The sequence below is a fragment of the Diabrotica virgifera genome, chromosome 6 (genome assembly GCF_917563875.1).
Source record: "Diabrotica virgifera virgifera chromosome 6, PGI_DIABVI_V3a".
Classification (NCBI taxonomy): Eukaryota; Metazoa; Arthropoda; class Insecta; order Coleoptera; family Chrysomelidae; genus Diabrotica; species Diabrotica virgifera.
In genome coordinates, this window is record NC_065448.1 from 22,934,806 (window position 1) to 22,958,496 (window position 23,691).

Consider the following 23,691-nt stretch of genomic DNA (forward strand, 5'->3'; position numbering starts at 1 on the left):
TTAAAATAAAATTTGCGAAATTACGTATTCCTTATTTTAATAAAGTTATACGCGTCTGAAGTTGTACCATCGTTGTACTTTTCTTAAGAAAATTGTAAAATAATTTGCTTATAAGGCTTTTAAGTAAAATTAAGCAAAAAACATTTATACTTTAATTAAGAGTAATGTTAGAAGGATTCAAAAGAAGATTTTGAGATTAGGAAAATGTTCGTAGGTTTATTTTTTATAGTTCGTAGGTTTATTTAGTTAATATTATACAAATATGGTGTCGAAGCATGGATATTAAAAATATCCACCATTAATCGTTTGGAGGCCTTTGAAATGTGGCTGCACAGACGTATACAAAAATACCATGGACGGCCATGCTGACAAATGTGGCAGTCCTTAAGAAAGCAAATGCGGCTCGCGAGCTGCTTGATAATATCCAATGTAGAGAGATGGCCTATTTTGGACACGTATAGGAAGGGGAAACATCTTCATTTTTGAAGATCCTAATAAAATGTTTTCATATAATTCTTATGATTAAATCATCATAAAATAGATCATTTTCATTATATTTACTTTTTCTTGGATTTTTTGTACTAAATCAGATTGTTTCGAGTAGGTAACCTATTTAGGAAATCCTTATATTATTGAACTGATCATATTAATAATCCTTATTAAACTAGTGTAAGAATTTTCAGTAAAGGTTCTGAATAGGTATCTCGGAAAATGTGAAAACTTTTGATGAACTTCGCTGTTGTTTATATGAACATGGAGGTGTTTTTCTTCTTGAAGAGAATATAAAAGGAGCATTTTATGCTCTGTTCATAATTTTCAAAAATTCTGTGTAGAAATTGTCTAGTCCTGCGGCTTTTCCTTCCTTGCAGTTTACAGCAGCTTCTACTTTCGCTTCGAGTTCTATAATGCTTCGATTTCTTTACATTGTAGGTTTTTTTTAAATTTTAGACGTAACTAATCAACAAGTGGGTTATGGTCCTACTTAATATGTGCACCAGGGTAGGTTTCTACTGATGCTATTGAATCTTTGAATCTTTTAATTATTAGAAGATAATTTTTTATGGGCATTTCTAGCGTGTCACCGGGTTATCGTCATTATACAACCTTCTGTGTAGAATAATGTTCTATCTAACTGCTATCAACATTATTTTATATTGTTTAGTTGCCAATACTCAAGTTTTTTTATAATTCAGTTTATAAAGGCTTTTTTAAGAACCTCCACCATTTTTTAAATATTATGCATGCGTTCATAATTTTCTTGAAAAAATAAAGTGTGTTTTATTTGGAGTCGTATTTTATTCTACAGCAATGTGAACAATTATTCTGTAGTTGATGTAAAAACAAATACAATGATATAAGACAAATTCATTTGAAAATAAAAGGAGAATATCTAACAATAAAACACTGAAAACGTTTGTTTTCTATACTTCCACAAAATTTATTACAACTATGTGACTACAGCTGTTTCGGCAGAGTGCCTTTCTCAAGTGATTTAGTTTACTATGTGTTTGCCTTTTTAAAGTCTTTATCTGAAGAGGTTGAGGAGTGGGGAGCTGTTTGTCTCGAGTTGGTCATTCAGAATTATATCTTTATTTTTCAATTTATTAATTTCCATAGATTCTAATAAAGATAGCTTAAGGCCTTTATTTTGAATATGCAGAATTTGAAACTGTTCATTAAAAGAATGATTATGATCTAGAAAGTGGAGTGCGTATGTAGACGTGTCTGTTTTTCTATTGTTGAAAGCCCTTTTGTGTTCTGCACGTCTACATACGCACTCCACCTTCTAGATCATAATCATTCTTTTAATGAACAGTTTCAAATTCTGCATATTCAAAATAAAGGCTCTAAGCTATCTTTATTAGAATCTATGGAAATTAATAAATTGAAAAATAAAGATATAATTCTGAATGACCAACTCGAGACAAACAGCTCCCCATTCCTCAACCTCTTCAGTTAAAGACTTTAAAAAGGCAAACACATAGTAAACTAAATCACTTGAGAAAGGCACTCTGCCGAAACCACTGTAGTCACATAGTTGTAATAAATTTTGTGGAAGTATAGAAAACAAACGTTTTCAGTGTTTTATTGTTAGATAAAATGAACTTCCATCAAGTAACGGTCGAATCCATCAATTATTTAAAAGGAGAATAGGCAACGGTATGACATCCACGTCAGTAGTTAAGGGTTAAATCGTTATAAAAAGACTCTATTACTTCATTTGATTTATCTGCTGTGAGTGCGTATATTTGGATTACTTTTTTATTTGTTTATTTAAAATTATTCCGAGGTAAAAGAAAATAAATCGCAGTTTTGTGCAATTTTAACAATTTTATTAACGCAGTTGTGCCAAATATGCTAACAAATAACATTAATATTCCACATGTAACAATTGTACAAAGTACTAAACAAACTGTAAACAATTTCACCCGTAATACGCAAAACTGTTACTGTTCAACAAAATATTATTAAAGATAATAAAGCTATTAAATACGTTTACATTACTAAATAAAAATATGTAGGTACTAGTGACATTCATTTCAAAACATAGTAACAATGAAAGCAAAAGAACTTGTTCTTATTGTTTATTTATAGAATTTTAAGGAACAATTACTATTTCAAATAACATCCATCCTACTATTATATAAAAGAGAAAAGGACAATAAAAATTAATCTAAAAGTGTATTAGAATGAGAAACAAAGGCGACTTACACGATGAAGAAAAAACTAAGCAGGGAAAAATAAAAAAAATATGAGACAAATGAAAAGTCGTTTAAACAGCTGAAACGGAAGAAATGAGGAGATAGGAAATTAAGAAATGAGAAGAAAAGAAAATATAGGAAGAGAAGAGGAACGGAGAAGCAATTTAAAAGATGAGTAAAATGAAGAAAAGAAAAAAGAGAACAAGATTGATAAGAAAGTTAATCAAAGGCGTTCATTCAAAATATTTCATTGATATTTAGTGATTATTAAAATATATATTATACTGGAAATCTATAGTAGATCATGCAGCTCTGAATTTAATGTCTACTTCTGCTAAGTTTCATAATATTTTGGAGTATAATCTGCCTATTGTTGGTATTACTGCTATTTCTCTATAATTGACTGGATCAGTTTTTGTGACTTTCTTATACGTATATTGAAAAGATTTATTTCATTCTTCTGGACCTCTTTCGCCAAATAATCTACGAAGCATTTCAACAGCTCTGGATATATTACACCTAGGCCTAGGTTTTTTTTTTAAATTTCATCCCCTTAACTCCATCTCCTACCTGTACTATTTTTAGCTATATCCTTCCTTCAGATTCGATTTATTCATTTGTTTTTAGAAACTTTTCTTCATTTCCATCATGTCTGTTTTTTCTGTCAACAGATTGTCGAAGTGCTTTATCCATGTGTCCCCAGATGTCATACTTAATCTAACGTTGTTTTCATTAGTTGTTCCAATAGTTTGTTGGGCTCTCCATGCTTCTGAACGCATTGTTTGTCCTAGATGGGTGTCTATAAATTCGCACTTTTTGTCCAGGTCTTATTTTTTTTATTATTTTTTGTTTCACCTCTATCTTCAAGTCTTTATGCTGTATGTTTGTTTGCCCGTCTTCATCTTTCAATACGTTTTAATACAGTTTCTTTTATTTCTTGGCCTTCTTTCGACTTTTGGTCTCACCGATAAGATTTGCTTGTTCTTGGATCTTGTTTCCCTAAAGCTTCTTCTGCTTCCTCAATTTTTGGGCTTGATCTGAACCCTTTGTGCCTCTTAGATAATTGATCCTGCTAGTTGGTTGTCTATAAATTTGCACTTTTTCCCAGGCCTAATTTCTTAGTGATTACTTCTCGTTTTACCTCTCTATTTAAGTCATTACATTGTATTTTTGTTTGTTCGTCTCCCTTTTGCAATATTTTTTATCACAGTTTCTTCTTTTGATTGATATTCCTTGATATTTTTAATATTTCAGGTTATATGACACGTTATGTTGACATTTCATGGCCGTATTCCTTTCCTACCATAAGAAATAGACAACTCGTCTCCCCTCTTTGTCCGTTCGGCTTAAAATCAAAGCGCCCAATATACTACTCGCGAAGTTGATCGAAGTTCAGCGAGCACGAGAGTGTAGAGAGGTACTTCATGCGACTTCGCTTCGACTCGGGCTACTTCCATTCTATGTCCGTTTTTGCGATCGAGTCAAAGTTAGTTTCTCCCCGCGCGAATGTGTTCCTCGAAGTTGAACAAGTATGTAGCGATGCATTTCGGACAAGTTTCCCTAGTACTTAGACGAGTAACTTCGGGAGATTGTAGAGCTCGCTTAAGGCTCGTTTAATAAATGTATTTATAAGACAGTATCAAAAACTTATATAAGCATTGTTTATCGCATACAATAGAACTTAATTGAAGCAGTTTTATCTGTTGCAACATTGTTTCTATTGTTTAACAAAAATGCCACTATCTAACCTACCTAAAGTAAAAAGATAAGCTTATCAAACGATGTTGTCGTTAAATTGTGAAACACAAACAAAAAGGTAACTTACACCACCAACTGGCAATATATACATTTATTTACATACTAAAAGACATAAGATTAAAGCAGTTGACCCACATTTTGATTGTCTATTTAAAAATATTGTTCTAGATCTAGTGTAAAGAGATATCAACTTTGTAAAAATGTATAACAGCCCTTGTTACAACAATGTTACATTGTTTTTAGTAGCTAAAGTTTGAGCTTTATTATTTAGGAAAAATATTGTTTTAAACTCGTATAATAGTAGGGGAGGAAACTATGCTAAATGTGCAGTCATTCGAGCGCTTTGGGGACCTATTGGGTTGAAGAGTAGGTTCTAAAACCAAAAAAAGTTAAGCCAAGTTTTCCATTTTAGTGGGGACTTTCCATTTTGTATTTAATTTTCCATTTCCAACAATCGTTTTTTACGATTACAGCGCCATCTATCCATAATTCGAAAAAATGCTTCAAATAAAAGTTACCTACTTTTACGTAAGGAATCCGAATCCGCAATAAAAAATGGGGGCTGCTATTTAAAATTTTAAAGTAACCCCCCACTCCACATCCATGGGGGTCGTGTTTGGTGCCATTCGACAGATTTTTCAAACATAGTGAAATATCGCGGAATTCGTATTTAAAATTTTAAATTTACCCCCACCCCTCTCCGTGGGTAGTCGTGTTTGCTATCATTCGATAGATGTTTGACAAATATTGAGCACGTATTTTTTAGTTTGTAGATCTATCCTTCATTTCGCGAAATATTCGCTTTTTTCTTGTGAAACTTGGTGACTCACCCATTTCCTTACGCCCCGCTCAAATCGTCAGATTTTTGAAATATACACTGTTCTGCATGTACTTAACTTACCTTATCTTAAGCTGACAATTTCGAGTTTTTTTAAAGACAGATTTTTTTTCGGGCCCCCTTAACGAACTCGCCTGTGTTAAGAGCCAATATATGGTAGAGGTACATCTACAGGGTACCAGGGTTCTCCCCATATGATAATCTGACGCGCTCGAGTTACTGCAAAAATCCCTGCTTGGGCTCCCCTACCATAAGTTTCTTGCGCAGTCCGTTGAGGATTTTATGTAGGTCAAACCAAGCAAAGGATTCAAAACAGAATATATGAACATTCCATTTTAGGTCTCAATTCCAACTCAGATTCAGCTCTCGGCAAACATAATCTTCATATAGATCAGCGTACCGCATCACCATCGACGGTATAATAAATATAGGAACCGTCCCCGACTAAAAAGAGTGAATCATTTTTAAATCGTGCCTATCCGTTACAGATGTCGGCGATGATCATTGTCAACTTTATTTTAATATGTATTGGTTCCCTAATACTATTTCATTCTGTGGAAGTATATTTTATTGTGGGCTAGGGCCCATCCAACTATGGAAATAACCGCAATCCATCATTGCCTGGAAGAAATAAAACGACAGAAAAGAACATACCGTTCAATTGCCATCTTCACAGATAGCCAGGCAGCGCTTAAAGCACTCAATTCTGTAGAGGTCAATTCTAAGCTAGTATCGAATGTTATAGTTGTTCTAAATAAACTAGGATTCCTGTAGGAGATACTAGGTAGCCTTGGTATCGGGGCACGAGGGATGACAATTCATATTATTTAATGGCCAAATAAGGCTCATGAATACCATTCCTTGGACTAAAACCCTTCTGTGACGTTGTGGATGGTTCACAAATCTTTGAAATGGTGGAGGAATTCATCAGGACAAAGACAAGTGTAGCAATTCATTACAGAACATTTGCCAAAATTTACGGCGAACCTAATAAGCAAAGACAGGAAACCAGTTAAAACTATAGGCGTAACCAGGGGGGTTGGGGGTTATAACCCTCCCCTCCCCCCTTTTGGATGTACTTTGAGCTCCATACGCTTAACACCATTACTCTTCCATACCCCCCAGAGACCATCAAGTAGTTGTAAGCCCCCTTAGGATCCTCCTGGTTATACCTCTGGTTAAAACAATGGTAGATCTGATAACAGGGCACTGTAACGTTGAATAGGGCTTTTCATCGATTGTCATTTGTTTCGAGCTTCTGTCATTGTCACATTATATTAATATATCTACGTCATACGTCTCTGGTTTGTATCATTGTTATATTCCAATAACGTATGACGTAGATATATTAATATTATGTGACACATGACAGAAGCTCGAAACAAATGACTGTGAATGAAAAGCTCTATAGGCAGTTGAATAGGCAGTTGAAGTTGATTGGATTGGCAGATGATGACCTATGCAGATTCTATCGGCTATAAGAAGATACATCTGAGCACATTTTATGTCAATCTGACATGGCAAATGTGCGGTTATTTGTACTGGGCGAAAAAAAGAGCTACATGAGAGGTTCAGCCTCGAAGTTATTAGACCTTTTAAAAAAGAAAAGGCTAGAGTATGTCATCTAGGGTTAAAGGACTAGAATAGGTCTGAGAATGTCGCAGTGGAATAGACCAAAAGACACCTACCTCATTGAATCTATTTACCTGAGATCGATTCTCGGTAACTGATTGCAATTTTCTGATAACCAGCTTACTGATACCTTCTTTAAAATCGTAAATCTTATGAAGATGAAGTCTTCCATTCTTCGTCGATGTCGACCAAAAGACACCTACCTCATTGAATCTATTTACCTGAGATCGATTCTCGGTAACTGATTGCAATTTTCTGATAACCAGCTTACTGATACCTTCTTTAAAATCGTAAATCTTATGAAGATGAAGTCTTCCATTCTTCGTCGATGTTTTTTTTTTCTTCTTGGTATCGATCCTTTCTCAGATTTTCACTGATCTACCGTTATAGCTTTATTTCCATAGGACTATAAAAATGTTTTTACAAGTAGCTAAATATAAAATAAATAAGATATTCTTCTTTCCTTGGCCATTTTCAACCTGTACAGTTATAACTGATTGAAAAATGAGTATGAAATGACCGGTATCTGATGTCATGAGACTTTAAGGCAGAGGTTCTCAAAGTGGGTGACGCGGCACCCTGGGGTGCCTCAAGCATTTGCCAAGGGTGACATGGAACATCTAAGAAAAGTCGAACAACCGGCCGCTGCGCCAGTGTCCAATCGAAACCTGTTGACTATTTGTACTTTCTCTCGATTACAGGAATTTGTTATAACAAATGAAATCAATCCTCAAACGAACTTCTTTGAAATTTCTCTAAGTATTGTAAACTATTTTCCTGACATTGACTCAGATGACTTATATAGCTGGATGATGGACTCGTTTTCGTTCGACTCAAAAAATAAACCTGTCGGAATGACAAATTAAGTTTTTCAAAATCTACTTGAGATCATATATCAGCGAAGATAGCAGTTTAAAACTCAAATATCGTGAAGGAAACCAAGAAAAGTTCTTTATGCAGGTATATTCAGAAAATAATGTTGTTGGCAAGGCTGCAGTGAAAAAACTTGTGTGTTTCACATCGACTTATTTCTGTGAGTCTTCTTTCTCCGCATATGCTTACATTAAAAACAGAAAATACAGAAGCAAACTTCAAGGATCAAGGGTTTTGACGGTCAAACTTACAAAGATTCCCATAATTACAAAGGATATAATGAAAACATCATCCAAACAGTTTCATTCATCACATTAAGTAAGGATATTTTAATATCAAATGTACTGTATTTTCCTGATCTGAAATAAAGTTTATATTGAAATCAAATGAGCCTCAGAATTGTATTTTTTCATTTTTTGTCATTTCCCAAATCGCTTCAAGGGTTGGTGTGCCTCGAAATATGTTTAGCCCTACAAGGGTGCCGCGACTAAAAAAGTTTGAGAACCGCTGCTTTAAGGAATGTGACTATAAGTTTTGAGATTGATTCAAATAGTAGGTTGATGACTGTATTATTTCAACCATTAAATTTTTTTACTTTCTTGCCAAACTTCTACGAGGACATTTTTCTACGACTACTGTTCCTTCTAAGAAGAGTGATTCTCTTCTTTTAATGTTTTAACTTAGATTGACCGATTTATTGGTTTAATAAGATAATTATTTTTAGTCTTTTTTACTAGAAAACAAAGTGACCTAATTTTTTGTTGTATTTTTTGTAACTGACTGCTCTCATTTATTTTGTTTCATGTGTTTTATATACCTATCACTTACAACTAAATTAATCCAGTTGATAGTTTTATGATCCTATAAAAAATTTTTTTCTATTAAACATGACCACTAAAAAGTAAAGGTATTTTAATTTACCATAAAATCGATAACGTAGGTCAATCACTTCAATCTCCAATTAATAATAAACATAATAAAGTAATAAAACTGAATCTACAGACTAGTACATTTTGTGTCATTGCTAAAACGACCTACTTTTGACGGAATACACATAATAAGTGAAACATTGTATACAGTAAGCAGTATGCAGTAGCTGTGAATAATTAGGAGAAGGTGACTACTGTAATTGAAAAACAATAAATATCACAATGTTTACAAAATCACATCAATATCTATGCAAAAATTGTATTATCTAATATGTCATATATTGAAAAGTTACAGTTTAATACATTATTTTAAATCAACAAAAACACACTTAAGCGAATAACAATAGTAGAGGTGCTAGTATCTCAGTTTTGATATTGTTGCTTTATCTCAAACCCAACATCAGCTTGGTAAACTATAAAGTTTAATTAATATTTCTGCATGGAATGTATAGGCAGCCAAGTAAATTTGTGGAGGGAGTTCCAAATCAGCGTTGTGTCAGAGAAAAGTGAGGTTAAGCGTAAAACTAATATTGCAAGATTATCCATCTCCTCAATGGAGGTTAGCTGTTGCAATTACAAACTCTTCTCTGTCTTCAGCTGTTTAAAATTTAGCCCTATCCATTGTCGGATGTTTCTTAGCCTCGATAGTCTTTTCCTTCATAGCCTTCCCTTTCCATCGCTCTTACATTTCACAAAGAGTTAAGCATATTGGTACTTTTTTAGTATATGGCCTAAGTATAAGTTTTCAAACTTTCACTATGTTAAAAAGTTTTACTATTATATGCAGCACTTCTTATTATTCTTTGGATTTGAGGTATGCGATGTCCATGAAATCTTGAAGATTTTCCGGTAGATCCACATTTCAAATGCTTCCAATTTAAACTGGATATGTTGTCACATATATGTTGCCAATACAATTATAAAATGCCTCCTTGTGTAAGATCTCTTAATCTGTTTATACAGTTTCAGCGTTACCTATATTTCATAAGGTGTAGATTGGTAACCCCACCATTTTTCCAACGTAACTTTACCTCAATGTTACAATATCTTACTATATGCTGTAGTACGTGTCCTCTTATATAGTTGAGTCCCTGAATTTTTACCCGTGTGTCATCATTTAAAGCATACGAAATAAGTCGATGATAAGTCGGAAATTGAAATTTACTAAACGCAACAGCAAGTGACAGTAAGTGACTTGCTGATGCGTTTAGTAAATTTCAATTTCCGACTTATCATCATCGACTTATTTCTTATGCTAATGATGACGCACGGGTAAAGATTCAGGGACTCAACTGTAATTTTTATTGCCTGAGCTTGAGTTTTAGCTCGTCTAATTTCTCCTTCAGTATTGCAGAATATGGAATGGCAAAAAATCATGATAAGATTGATAAATGCACCTGTATTCTCAATTCGATATAGGGCAAAAATTTGGACTCTCCTCATGCACAATAAATAACACTAAAAATTGATGCCTTTGGGATGTGGTGTAGGATTGTGCCATCCCAACGCACAGACATTTACATTCTTAACCAACTTGGCATTAAAAAAAGCTGCCCACAATATGTCTGCAACGAATTCTACAGTTTTTTTGTCACGTGGTTTGTAGATGTGACGATAATTTAGAGAGATCAATTGTTTCTGTAAACATTACGGACAGAAAACTAAGAAGAGGTAGCCAACCAGATGGACCAATTAATTAGAATTTAGCCGGCCACTAATTCTGCGGAACTCCAAGAGTCACTGAAGATGAAGACCAATGGAGAAAATTTATTATTAGTGTAGCGACCCCTTAGTAATGAGAAAACGACAAGAGAGAGATTGCAGATCATGCAATAATAAAGTATTAACTAGAAAAATTAGGTTGGGTTGAACTCACAGTTGTATTTGGTAAGGATTCTTGTTCTTATTTTAGTCGTTAATCTGATGCAGCTATCGTGGTATCATGAAACTATTAGCTTATTTTTCCAGTGTTTTAACTTTTATGGGGTAGAATAGAAACGTAAGAATTGGAGCGACATAATCCTAAAGACTAATCAGCTGAAGATGGACTTTTTGAGTATTCAGGGCAAAAAATTATTGATTAAACCCACAGTCGATCTTAATCTGAAAATCACATGATTCGCCTAATTTAACATTAGTTTGTTAAAACATTCTCAAAACAGTTCAACAGCAAACCTTTCCATTGGTTACGGCCAGTATCCATTCTTGTTTCAGTTTCCTGCAGTCAACGTTTATTTTTTTTTTGAAGCCGGTAGGTCACCTACTTTGTCACGAACATAAATTAATTTTAAAAAGTTATCAATTTTGTTAAATTTTGCAATTGACTTAAAATTATGAATTATACTGCTACTTGAAAGCCTGAAAATTTTAGAAATGGAACAAAAAATAGTAAATACAATAAACAAATACTTGTTTCGAATCAAATTAAAAAAAACTCTCCTTATAACACTGAAAAAACGAACAGTAATAGTAACAAGGTATGAGATAGATATATTGTATTTACCATTTTTTTTCTGTATTTTGATATACTTAAGTTCTAATCAACAGTTAATTTTTTGAATGAACCTTCGAGACCAACGCCTAGTTCTTCATTCATTTCCGATACCACTGGACAATTCTTCTCATCGATTTCGATGTAGAGATCGTCTAAAGCCAGAATCGATTCCCTTTTCTCTTTCAAGAATGTCTTAAATTTGTCTAACATTTCTTTTAGAGGTACCTCACCGCCGTATTCTTTGGGTAGAATCTTCTTGTCTATATGTCCGTAGACGTCGTCGATATTTTTGTATACCTAAAACACATAAATTACATAAAACGCACAAATCCCATCCTCATTAAGTGAGGAGTTAGACAAGGAGACTTAATACATATCACCAAAACTTTTTAATCTAACGCTGGAAGACGTCTTCAAAACTACAAATTAGTCAACATATTATGGTATTAATGTTAATGGCAACAAGTTAAACCACCTCAGATTCGCTGACGATATCGTGATTATAGCAAGCACATTCGAGGAACTACAAATTATGGTGGAGGAACTCAAAGACAGCTCTCAATACGTCGTCCTAAAGGTCGCAGCACATTATCATGCAGGGAGCGAATCCAGCACGTAGCGTTTAGTTTCCGAAAAATATTGATTTTATATTTAATGGTTTTAAATATGAACAATTCACACTGTATGTCTGGAACGTATCGTATCAGACACCTTTCAGTAAAATCAGGTTTTTCGGAAACTACGCTACGTGCTGGAAACGATACCTGCATGATAATATGCTGTGACCTTAAAAATTAATATGACAAAACCAAAAACAATGATAAACACAGACGAACCCAGGTGCATAAATATAAATATCAATGAGATAGAAAAATTTCATGAACATATCTTCTTTTGCCCTTTAATTAGTCAAATTTTGAACATAGGCTTCCCCCAGTTTCCTCCATTCGCTTCTGTTTAGTGCTTTCTGTTTCCAGTGCGTTCCTCCTATCTTTTTAATGTCGTCTCCCCATCTCATCTGGGGTCGTCCTCTTGCTCTCTTTCCTGCCCATGGTCTCCATTTTTGTATCATGGTATTCCACCTATTGTCCGTTTGTCTAGCGTTATGACCTGCGAAGCTCCATTTTAGCCTGGCTATATGTTGTCCTGCGTCTTTGACTTTTGTTTTATTTCTTACCCAGTTGTTTTGCTTTTTGTCTGTCAATTTTATTCCTAACATTGCTCTGTCCATGGCTCTTTGTGTCTTCATTATTTTTATCCATGTTTGCCTTAGTCAAGGTCCATGTTTGGCATGCGTATGTGAGAATTGGGAGTGTGCACTGGTCAAACATTCTTGTTTTTAAGTATTGTTGTATTTTTGTATTCTTCAAGACCCATTTTAATTTCCCAAATCCTATATATATATATATATATATATATATATATATATATATATATATATATATATATATATATATATATATATATATTGTTATATTTCTATTTGATATGAAAATTAAAATTTGATAATTATAAACAAAATTCAATTTAATATAAAATATTTTCAATTTTCTCAACCACGGGCATATAAATTTAGAACAACCTGTATACAACAAATTGTTATATTTAATTTTAAGAAGTGATTAGAAAAAGCTTACGGAACACGGGACAATGCGCTTAGAAAAAACAAAGTGAATTGCGCGTACCATTATCGTTGTTCGCGGAAGGTTCGATCATTAGCCTATGCTAAATAAAACTCAAGTGAAATCGATAATAGGTCATTATCGTTGTTCGCGGAAGGTTCGATCATTAGCCGATGCTAAATAAGACTAAGTGGAAATAGAGAATAGGTCATTAAAATTTGTATATAGTAGAAAGTAATTTTAGAATGGGAATTAACTATTTTCTTTGAAATCCATTAAGCATATTTAGAAAGATTAAAAATTGGTTTTGAGGAAGACTGCAAATGAGAGTTGGTGGTGGAAGTTTGATTTGTGAATCTGGAAGGGATATTTAGAAAGTAGGGGAATGAATGACAAATAGAGATCAGAATGTTTTGAGCTGTCGAGAAGTGAAGTCGAGTAGTAGACGGTAGTGTACGGAGAGTGAGAAAGCCGGTGTAGTTCCGTGAGTGTGGAGTATCTATCGTGGAACGAGAGGTAGGCCAGGTTGAGAGTAAAAGAACCTCCTTGAGCCAAGAGTGTCCCGGTAGCTGATTGCAGTTTCGAAAAAGGTAGAATACAGCATCACGACATAAGCAGGTACGAGAGCTATACGAGCTAGTTTTCAAAGGAGAACATTACTGAAAGCCAGGACGAGGTTTTGGTCGCAGCCAAGGATAGCAGGAAACGGGTCTTGTGTGAAGACATTCTCAGTTCACCAGAAAAAGGTCAGTCTCATTTGTTTGGACATGAATGTATGGGTTTTTCGTATTAAATACCACATTATAAATTGAAGAACATAATAAATAATATCAGAAAAGCTTCATCAAACTTAAATAGAATTGTTGCTAATAAATCCTAATAGTTAAATGTTAATAAAAACTTTCAATTGGAAACCAAAAGGAAATAAGATTCCCATTTGTAAATGTTATGTTTAAGAAAAATAGGATCTAGCAAATATTAAGCAGTGATTGCCATTTAAATAAAATAAACAATATTTTGATTATAATTGTAACCCATATATGTGTATTATTTTACTATTTTCTTCCCTATCCCGATTAGGAACCATTGAGAAATACTTAGAAGCCACGAGAGTAAGTAATTAATTTTATAATTCGCCCTGAGATTGAAAACATATTGATATGTGATCTGGTAAATTAATTAGATTATTATTAATACATTGATTAAATTAAATGACATATAAGAATATTATCTCATATCAATAATCAATATCACATCAACTGTCGTCCAACGTGGAAAGCATTGTAAAGTATTTCTAGTGGCAAATTTGAAGGATAGAAAGAGTAAAGCCGGTATTTGAAAATTTATATGCCTGTGGTAAAAAGTGAGATACTTACATTTGATAACATAAAATTTTAGATCTCTTTAGGTACAAATTTTACATAACTGATTTAATAATTTATTTTTACGATATTTACATTTGATATATTTATTGACAATTTATAATATTTGGGTGAAAAAAAAGTCGTCTTGGTAACATACTAGTAAAATTTCATATTTGGCGGGGACAGTACTTCTTGAAAACAAATGTCTGTGACAAGAAGCCAAAGCAAAGACAACAAAAAACAAAAGAACATTCAAATCAAGAGAATAATTCAGACCAAGAAGATATTTTAGACACGACAATCATGGCATCAGAACAGCAAGAATTATCAGGAATAGATAAATTATTACAAATGATGCAACTCCAGTCACAAAGAATGGAACAGAAAATGGATGAAACACAACAAAAACTGGATGACAATCAAAGAGAAACAAAACAAGCAATGGATGAAGCAAAAAGGACAATGGATAAAAATCAGGAAGAAACATCAAAGAAAATGGATAAAGTGGATCAAAAAATGGATGAAACACAACAAAAATGGATGAAACACAACAAAAAATGGATGAAACACAACAAAAATTGGATCAAAAAATGGATGAAACAAAAAGAATAATAATGAAAATGGGATAAATAGTTATGAGTTGAGGCACAGGAACTCGGAAAAGATCTGAGGAATTTATAATATTCACGATGTATACAAATATCACGAATAAAAGACAGAATTACATGAAGTAGATAGTAAGTTAGGGTATAAGACGTAGATTAAAGTAAGGAAATATACAGGGAGTTGGTTTTGCCTCGAGAAAATTTATTTAAAAATGCAGATAAATTTTATCGAATACAAGGCGGGGATTTGTTATATTTCTATTTGATATGAAAATTAAAATTTGATAATTATAAACAAAATTCAATTTAATATAAAATATTTTCAATTTTCTCAACCACGGGCATATAAATTTAGAACAACCTGTATACAACAAATTGTTATATTTAATTTTAAGAAGTGATTAGAAAAAGCTTACGGAACACGGGACAATGCGCTTAGAAAAAACAAAGTGAATTGCGCGTACCATTATCGTTGTTCGCGGAAGGTTCGATCATTAGCCTATGCTAAATAAAACTCAAGTGAAATCGATAATAGGTCATTATCGTTGTTCGCGGAAGGTTCGATCATTAGCCGATGCTAAATAAGACTAAGTGGAAATAGAGAATAGGTCATTAAAATTTGTATATAGTAGAAAGTAATTTTAGAATGGGAATTAACTATTTTCTTTGAAATCCATTAAGCATATTTAGAAAGATTAAAAATTGGTTTTGAGGAAGACTGCAAATGAGAGTTGGTGGTGGAAGTTTGATTTGTGAATCTGGAAGGGATATTTAGAAAGTAGGGGAATGAATGACAAATAGAGATCAGAATGTTTTGAGCTGTCGAGAAGTGAAGTCGAGTAGTAGACGGTAGTGTACGGAGAGTGAGAAAGCCGGTGTAGTTCCGTGAGTGTGGAGTATCTATCGTGGAACGAGAGGTAGGCCAGGTTGAGAGTAAAAGAACCTCCTTGAGCCAAGCGTGTCCCGGTAGCTGATTGCAGTTTCGAAAAAGGTAGAATACAGCATCACGACAGAAGCAGGTACGAGAGCTATACGAGCTAGTTTTCAAAGGAGAACATTACTGAAAGCCAGGACGAGGTTTTGGTCGCAGCCAAGGATAGCAGGAAACGGGTCTTGTGTGAAGACATTCTCAGTTCACCAGAAAAAGGTCAGTCTCATTTGTTTGGACATGAATGTATGGGTTTTTCGTATTAAATACCACATTATAAATTGAAGAACATAATAAATAATATCAGAAAAGCTTCATCAAACTTAAATAGAATTGTTGCTAATAAATCCTAATAGTTAAATGTTAATAAAAACTTTCAATTGGAAACCAAAAGGAAATAAGATTCCCATTTGTAAATGTTATGTTTAAGAAAAATAAGATCTAGCAAATATTAAGCAGTGATTGCCATTTAAATAAAATAAACAATATTTTGATTATAATTGTAACCCATATATGTGTATTATTTTACTCTTTTCTTCCCTATCCCGATTAGGAACCATTGAGAAATACTTAGAAGCCACGAGAGTAAGTAATTAATTTTATAATTCGCCCTGAGATTGAAAACATATTGATATGTGATCTGGTAAATTAATTAGATTATTATTAATACATTGATTAAATTAAATGACATATAAGAATATTATCTCATATCAATAATCAAGATCACATCAATATATATACACCATTCTTAGGCGTCAACGCCCTTCGGTAGGGATCTATGGAGGAGTATCACCAAGCCGCAAGCCCTTATCCCTTGCCGTACCGCTCCTCCATAGGACGATCAGATGCCAGTTTATTCCAGACCAAGCCGTAGACTATTGAGTTTTGTACTAAGGCGTTGGCTTTTTAATAATTTCTTGACCTGGCTGAGGCTCGAACCATCGATCGCAAACCACTAAACTTGTCGATCGACTGCGCCTTTGCCAACTGGACCGTCTAGACCGACATTTCCCAAATCCTGCCCAGGCTAATCTGACCCTTCTTTTTACCTCCGCTGTTTGGTTTTCCTTATTTATTTTTATCATCTTTCTCAGATATATATAATCATTAACCGCTTGTATTGTGTTTGTCATTGTTTTTGTTTTGGCAAAATTCATTTTTAGACCTATTTGTTCGGATTCATTTGCTAGTTCGGTTAGCATGGTTTTATTTGTAGTTTTTCAAAACTTGATGCTATTACTACTACATCGTATGCATATCTTAGGTGGTTTAATTTCTTTCCATTTATGTTTATTCCCATGTTTGTTCATTTCATTGTTTTGAAAACATCTTCCAGTGCTAATGTCAATAGTTTAAGAGAAATAACATCTCCCTGTCGCACTCCTCTGTTAATTGGTATGGGTTTTGTGGTTTCTTCCAATTGTAGTGTCATTGTTGCTTTCTTACATATATTATGTATTAGCATTCTGTATCTGAAATCTATTCTACAGTTGTAATGAATACATCATAAATACATCTACCTGGGGCAAATTCTGAAACTTGACAAAGGGAACCAAAGTAAGGAAATCAATAGAAGAGCAAGACTCGTATGAGTTGGATTTGGTAAACTTAGTTAGATACTTAAGAACCGCAAAATACCTTAATACTTTAGGAGCAGAGTGTTCAACTGGTGTATCCTTTTATCCTGACCATAACATTTGAATGTTAAACATGGACTCTAACCAAGGCCAATATGAATAAACTGGCCACAACACAAAGGGCAATGGAAAGAGGAATGCTAGGTACGACTGCCACTACTACCAGCAACGTCACAAAACTGATTCAAGTTTAAATTTGAAACTAAAAATAAAGGAATTACTTTTGACACTTACATGTAATCTACTTTTGAGTTTTTCACTAAGTAATGATGATGAATACTCGAATAGTTTGGCGGCACTAGGATTCATGTTAAGGAAGTGGTTTCCCTTGTGCCTCATGGGTGTTGTATTCTGGAAAATAAACATAATTTAACTATATAATATGTTTTAGTAAATTTAATAGACGATAATTAATAAATTGTTTTCGTTTGTAGCCACCGAAGTAGATGGCACCATTGTACGCTTACCACTTGAGTGGAAAACATTCAGGAGATGTGAACTAAATTCTAATTACTATTTTTAATTGTTACTATGCAACCTTTAAACGTACATACGCTATCTCAACATTTTTACTTTTTACACAATATTTTTACACACTTTACTTATTATTTATATTTGTTTTTATTTATTTATTATTATACAATTTAACTTTGTAACGTGATAGTTGCGTTTGTTACTCCAGATAACAAAAATTCAGCCGAAGAAAGAAGGTTCGCTTTTTAAGACATTTATTTTAGAATCAAAACATTACAAATGATAAGATAATTAGCCTTAATTGCTACAGTGGAACCCCGTTAACTCGGATTAATCGGGACCGCGGCCGATCCGGGTTATCAAAAATCCGGGTTAGCCGGAGAAAATGGTAAAAATTAATAAGATATGGTATGCTTACAGATAAACTCCGTTATAATTGTCACACAGACACTGGTAAACCACGTTCACATTCCACACAAAACCACACATACAAAGCGTCGTCAAGAGTCTCATTCTTAGCTTTATTAGCTTTGCACCGTGTCCAAACTGTCTTTTGTTATCATTTTGAAAAAAATTCTTCGATTTTAGTTCTATTTTTCTTCCAATCCGATACTGTAGATGTACCGACACCATATAATGCTGCAAGATTCGCCTTTATCAATTCTACTCAATGCTTCTAGTTTCTTTTCCATTGTCACTACAACATTTTTACGTTTTGTTGACCTTATAGACAACAAACACGCAAACACAAAATCTGAATAGATTTACGAACGATTACAGAACGGAAGCGAACAATACGACTTTACTACACATAATACCGTCTCTTATGTTATGTTATTTAATAACAGTGATGACTAAGACCATTGTTAAAAAAAGAATTTTAATAGTCTTTTCTAAACAATGCTAAGACAGTTTCAAATAAATAAAGGATACTACAGGTGCCTGTTGTTTTCGATAATACGGCAATGAATGTAGTGTGCCATGAGTCATTTTTACTATGGTATATGTAGTTCAAATTACACGAATACCCATTATCTCTCAAATATTATATTACATACATTTTTATTGTTGAAATGTTTGTCTGATAAAAATAGATCCGGGTTAGCCGGAGTTCCGGGTTATCGGGGGCCGACTTATCGGGGTTCCACTGTACTCGTTAATTTCGTTAACAAATATATTTATAACCTACGTATCGAACATTAGGTTCGGGTTGATGTGAAGATATCTGGTATATGAATGAATACTACCGAGGATCGCGTGGATCAGGAAATACATTTATTAATATGAAACGGATATATAAGGAGAGGAAATCTCGTTCAGCTCGCCAGCGGAAAAGACATGTAGGTAAATACGATCACCGCTCGTATAAGGATAGGTAAAAGGAAAAACCATCGAAATTCGTTCAACACACCAAAGACGACGGCGGAAAATGGTCGGGATAACTCACCTCTTGCAGCACTCCAAGAATAATCATCCACTAGGCTTTTCGTTCCGACTTTTATATCGTCCGAGACGGTACAAAAACACGTTTTACTTAATTCATTGGCGTACTCTAGACGATAAAATTATATTATCGTTACAACTTTAACATAAGTTTATTTTGACATTTCGTATTCCAATTCGAAAATCTTTCTCAAAATACAATGCACTAATAAAGTGAAATTATTAATGAAAGTTAAAGCAGAAATATTAATGTAAGAAAAAATAAAAAAGCAGTATAATAATTAAATATAATATTACCTGTATACATCTGACAATATTTCTGAGGTCTACCAGACTCCATAAAGAAATGTGGGCCATGCTAAATCCCCCTTCATCATTTACGTATGTGTAACCATGAATCTGATTCATTTCGTCGTCCATGAGGGATTCTGTAACTAAGCTGTGGACGCGGATCATGTGCGCAGAAGTGAATTTGTGGGGATCGAAATTTCCTAAAATTAAAATATAAATCATTAAAATATGAACCCATATAAATATGAACTTGAACTACAGTTAATATTTCATTCTGTTTCAGAGGCGACTTACGTACGTTTCGCTCTTTTGAGATCTTCAGAGAGACCTGTAATCCGCTCTGAACCAGAAAGAAAACGAACTGTCTCACTAAGCAAAGTTATAAACAAAAATTTGCTTTTAGACGATGTAGCGACATTTAACAACCTACAATGAAAGTAAAACAGTTCGAAGTTTTCCACCAAATTGGTGCCTTCTAAAATTTGCAAGCAAAATGAACGATAATTAAGAAGATTAGTTTTTTATATACAAATACATATGTTGAATGGGTTGTACGTGTGAGTCCATTTCAATTTAGGTAAGAGAAATAAAAGTCACTCACCATTAGTTTAATATTACCTACGACGGCCGGTTTCGCATATTACAATTTGCTATGTCTTCAGGTCTCCGGTCAGCGGTTGTCGCGTTAAGTTGTCTTAACGGAGACCTGAAGATGATCGTAGGTAATAGTAAACTGATTGTGAGTAAGTCTACTTTTATTTCTCTTATCTAAATATATAAATATGTTCTACACAATATAGTTTCATGTTGGTGAAACCTTAGAGTCGCGTAACTAGTGGATTCATTTCCCGTCTCCCCTCCAAAAAGGTGTCCCAGACTAACGATGGTTATAGTTTATGTATGGTTATATAGTTTATTTAACGATGGTCTTGGGAAAATAGATTGTGCGATAGCTTTCTGTTACTTTCCGCACTGAAGTACCACAGTCATTCAAACTGCCCTTCTTTTGCGCCTTGTCTCGGTACTGATGATCTCTCCTGCCCTTTACTAGGGGTTTTAGGACTAGCAGGGATATAAATGAATTAAAAAGCCAAACATATAACGCATGGCGCACAATTTGTCAAGAATTTCCATGTTTGAATCGGTATAAATTGATTGTTATAAGGTTATTTCTGCATCCTAGCTTCGTCAGACACTCTGGTTGATACAAAATTCACACACGCAACTGCCAGCGACAGTTTCCTGATTATTTCACACTTCAGGTGGTTAGCTACAAAAGTGGCGTCTACTTTGAACATCCTCTCTAATTCTATATTTGGTCTTTTTATCCATATCCCATTCCATAGATTTCTTGCAACAAAGGTAATTTATTTCCACACTTGGAGCTCGAAATATTCTGATTTGTTTATCGTTTATGTTTCACTAGCACATATTACTATGTATACCTGAAGTATAATTAGAACACTATGTATAGAATATGTTTTAAGTTAATTTTAAATAACCTTATAAGATGTGTACTATTGGATTAACATTGACCGTAGGTGAACTCATAGACGTGTTGATGTGAGTTAACAATAAAATATAAAGTCACATGAGAATCAATTATATTATTGTACGTAGAATTGCGAGATGCCTCGGCTGATTTAATATTATTGTTTATAATAAACTTCGAAGACTTGTAAATAAAGTATGTTGTTAGCAGATGCAGTCGTAATTATTTAAATAAAAACTATAAGGGTTATTTGAGCACCAACTCTTCAGCTTTTCCTTACAAGGCCTTATTACTCTATTATTACGTTAGGCCTTTTACATATGTTTTTACTTCTTAATAACAGGTTTAGAGCAAAAATTCGACAATTGCCAGCCATAATTCTTACTTGGATTCCTGACTTCATATTTGACCTCCTATTTTCATTCCTAAATACTGGAATATTTCTACTTCGAATTAATATGTTTTTTTGCCATTATTGTTAAATATTGTTCTTGTATGTATCTGTCTATTTCATATTTTTGGTCTTTTCTTTTATCCCATTCTTTTTGCTTCTAATCGTTTTGTTATTTCTCTTAATTATTGCTTACTTCTGGATATTAGTACTATGTCATCAACGAATGCTAAGCGTTGGTGTTTTCTTTGACAGATAAGTCCTAACCTGTTGATTTAAGATTCTCTGACGATAACTTAGAGAAGGATACTGCATAACAGTGATGACAGTGGGTCTTCCTATTGCATCCCCTCACTTATTTCAAACTTATCTGGTTCTTTTCTATTTATTTGTACCCATACTCTGTGTTTCGTAGTGTTAATATTATTACCCTTATTAATTTTTCATTTATTCTCATTTCACTTAGTGCTTTATACACTTCTTTCCGTTTTACTCTGTTACAATAATACATTAAATAACTTCCTCTAAATTACATTCACTTACCTACACAACTGAACAGAACACATCTACCACTATCCCTTTCAAACAGTGGGAATAAATATCCTGAATCAATTATTTCTTTTAACTCTGGATCTTCACAGTCCAACTTTCTGAACCACTGGGGATACAGCTGGCGAATTTTGAGGTATCGTTCGACCATCTCACAGGCCAAGGGTACACTGAACTTTTTCGTACGAAGAAATCTTAGTAAAAAGGTGCTATCTGAAAATAAAAATAATTTAATTGAAACTGTATCTATCTACCAAGTATTTTTCTATCTAAATGAGTTATATACAGAGGTAAAACTGTCCAAAAAAGTTGTATACAGAGGTAGAATAATACAAATGACGTTGGAACTACAAACTCCAGAAATTATCATAATAGAAGAAGTTCAGATAAACAAGTAGAAAGTACCAAAACACTTGAAAACTAAAAAACCAAAAAGGTGCAGGTAAAGATGAGATACCAAATATGGTGGAGCAGCAATGATGCATGGTCAGTTGTTTTATATGGTGTCTAATCATGAACTTTGAAAATATTAAGCTCTTAAAGTCTTTTAAAATGTGGTTGTATAGACGAACACTAAAAATACTGTGTATTGCTAAGCAGAAAAATAAAGTAGTTCTCAACAGAGCAGAAGCTCGTCAGTTGAATCGTCAGTTCACTGATAGCTTCAAATCCAGGATAATATCATATCTTGGGCATATAATCCAGGGAAAACACTATTTATATTCCTCGACTATTTATAATGGGTAAAATCGAACGATCTCACATGAAATAAAAACATTAATGGAAAAACGGAGAACACTAGCTCAACAAAACAAGAGATCAACAGCAGAGTATTCGAAAATAAACAAAAGCATCAAGAAAAAGATAAAAGAAGAGAAAAGAAAGAAACAAGAAGAACAAGTTGAAAAAGTTATTCAACAAAACAAGAATATGAAATGGTTACGACCAAAACTGGGAAAAACAGAAATAAATGCCATCAAAAATACTCAGGGAGAAGAGACCAACGATATACATGAAATATTAGCAATAACACAACAGTATTACTTAGACTTATATCAAGAAAAGCAACCACTGACACAAGAAACTCTTCAAAAATTGAGATATAAAATAAAAAATGCTAACTCTGACCTACAATCAGAGATTAGCAAATCAGAAATAAAGAAAGCCCTGATAGAAGTGAAAAATAATAAATCACCAGGAAGAGACGGCATTACAGTGGAGATGATTAAAAATGGCGGAAAAATTACAAGGGAAGTCTTATATAATATATTATTGAATAAAATACTATGTACACGAAACGTACCCAGTAATTGGAATGAAGCAATCACCCTATTATTGTTTAAAAAAGGAGACAAAAAAGATCTGAAAAATTATAGGCCAATTACATAAAATGCATAGAAAATGCATAGATGAAAATACAAAGGAAAATGCAGAGATAAATAATATTGGGAAAATGGAAATTAGTGGCTTTTTTTGCTGTTCTGTCTGTTAGTTTTGCTCTGGCTGGATCTCTTTTGTTTAAACAATTATGTAAGTATTATCAAATCCGTTTTCAATTTTCTTTATTCTTTATGAAACGAACTATTTATGCATATTATTACCTGTAAATAATACCCCTTTCTTTTGATTTTTAATTGTAAAGAATAGATAAATTACCATTCATTTTAAT

General features: G+C 33.4%; 1 protein-coding gene across 1 annotated transcript in view; it reads right to left on the reverse strand.

Moving 5' to 3' along the window:
- Positions 1–2,311: 2,311 nt before the first annotated feature.
- Positions 2,312–23,691, reverse strand: part of LOC114331420 (clavesin-2) — a 67,944-nt gene continuing 46,564 nt past the window's right edge. Inside the window, exons 3-6 of the mRNA XM_028281006.2 lie at positions 22,017–22,235; positions 19,597–19,790; positions 17,617–17,733; positions 2,312–11,523 (exon numbers count right to left, since the gene is read on the reverse strand). Of these exons, the coding sequence (XP_028136807.1) occupies positions 11,269–11,523; positions 17,617–17,733; positions 19,597–19,790; positions 22,017–22,235 (785 nt within the window). The 3' untranslated portion in view covers positions 2,312–11,268. The remainder of the gene's footprint in view (positions 11,524–17,616; positions 17,734–19,596; positions 19,791–22,016; positions 22,236–23,691) is intronic.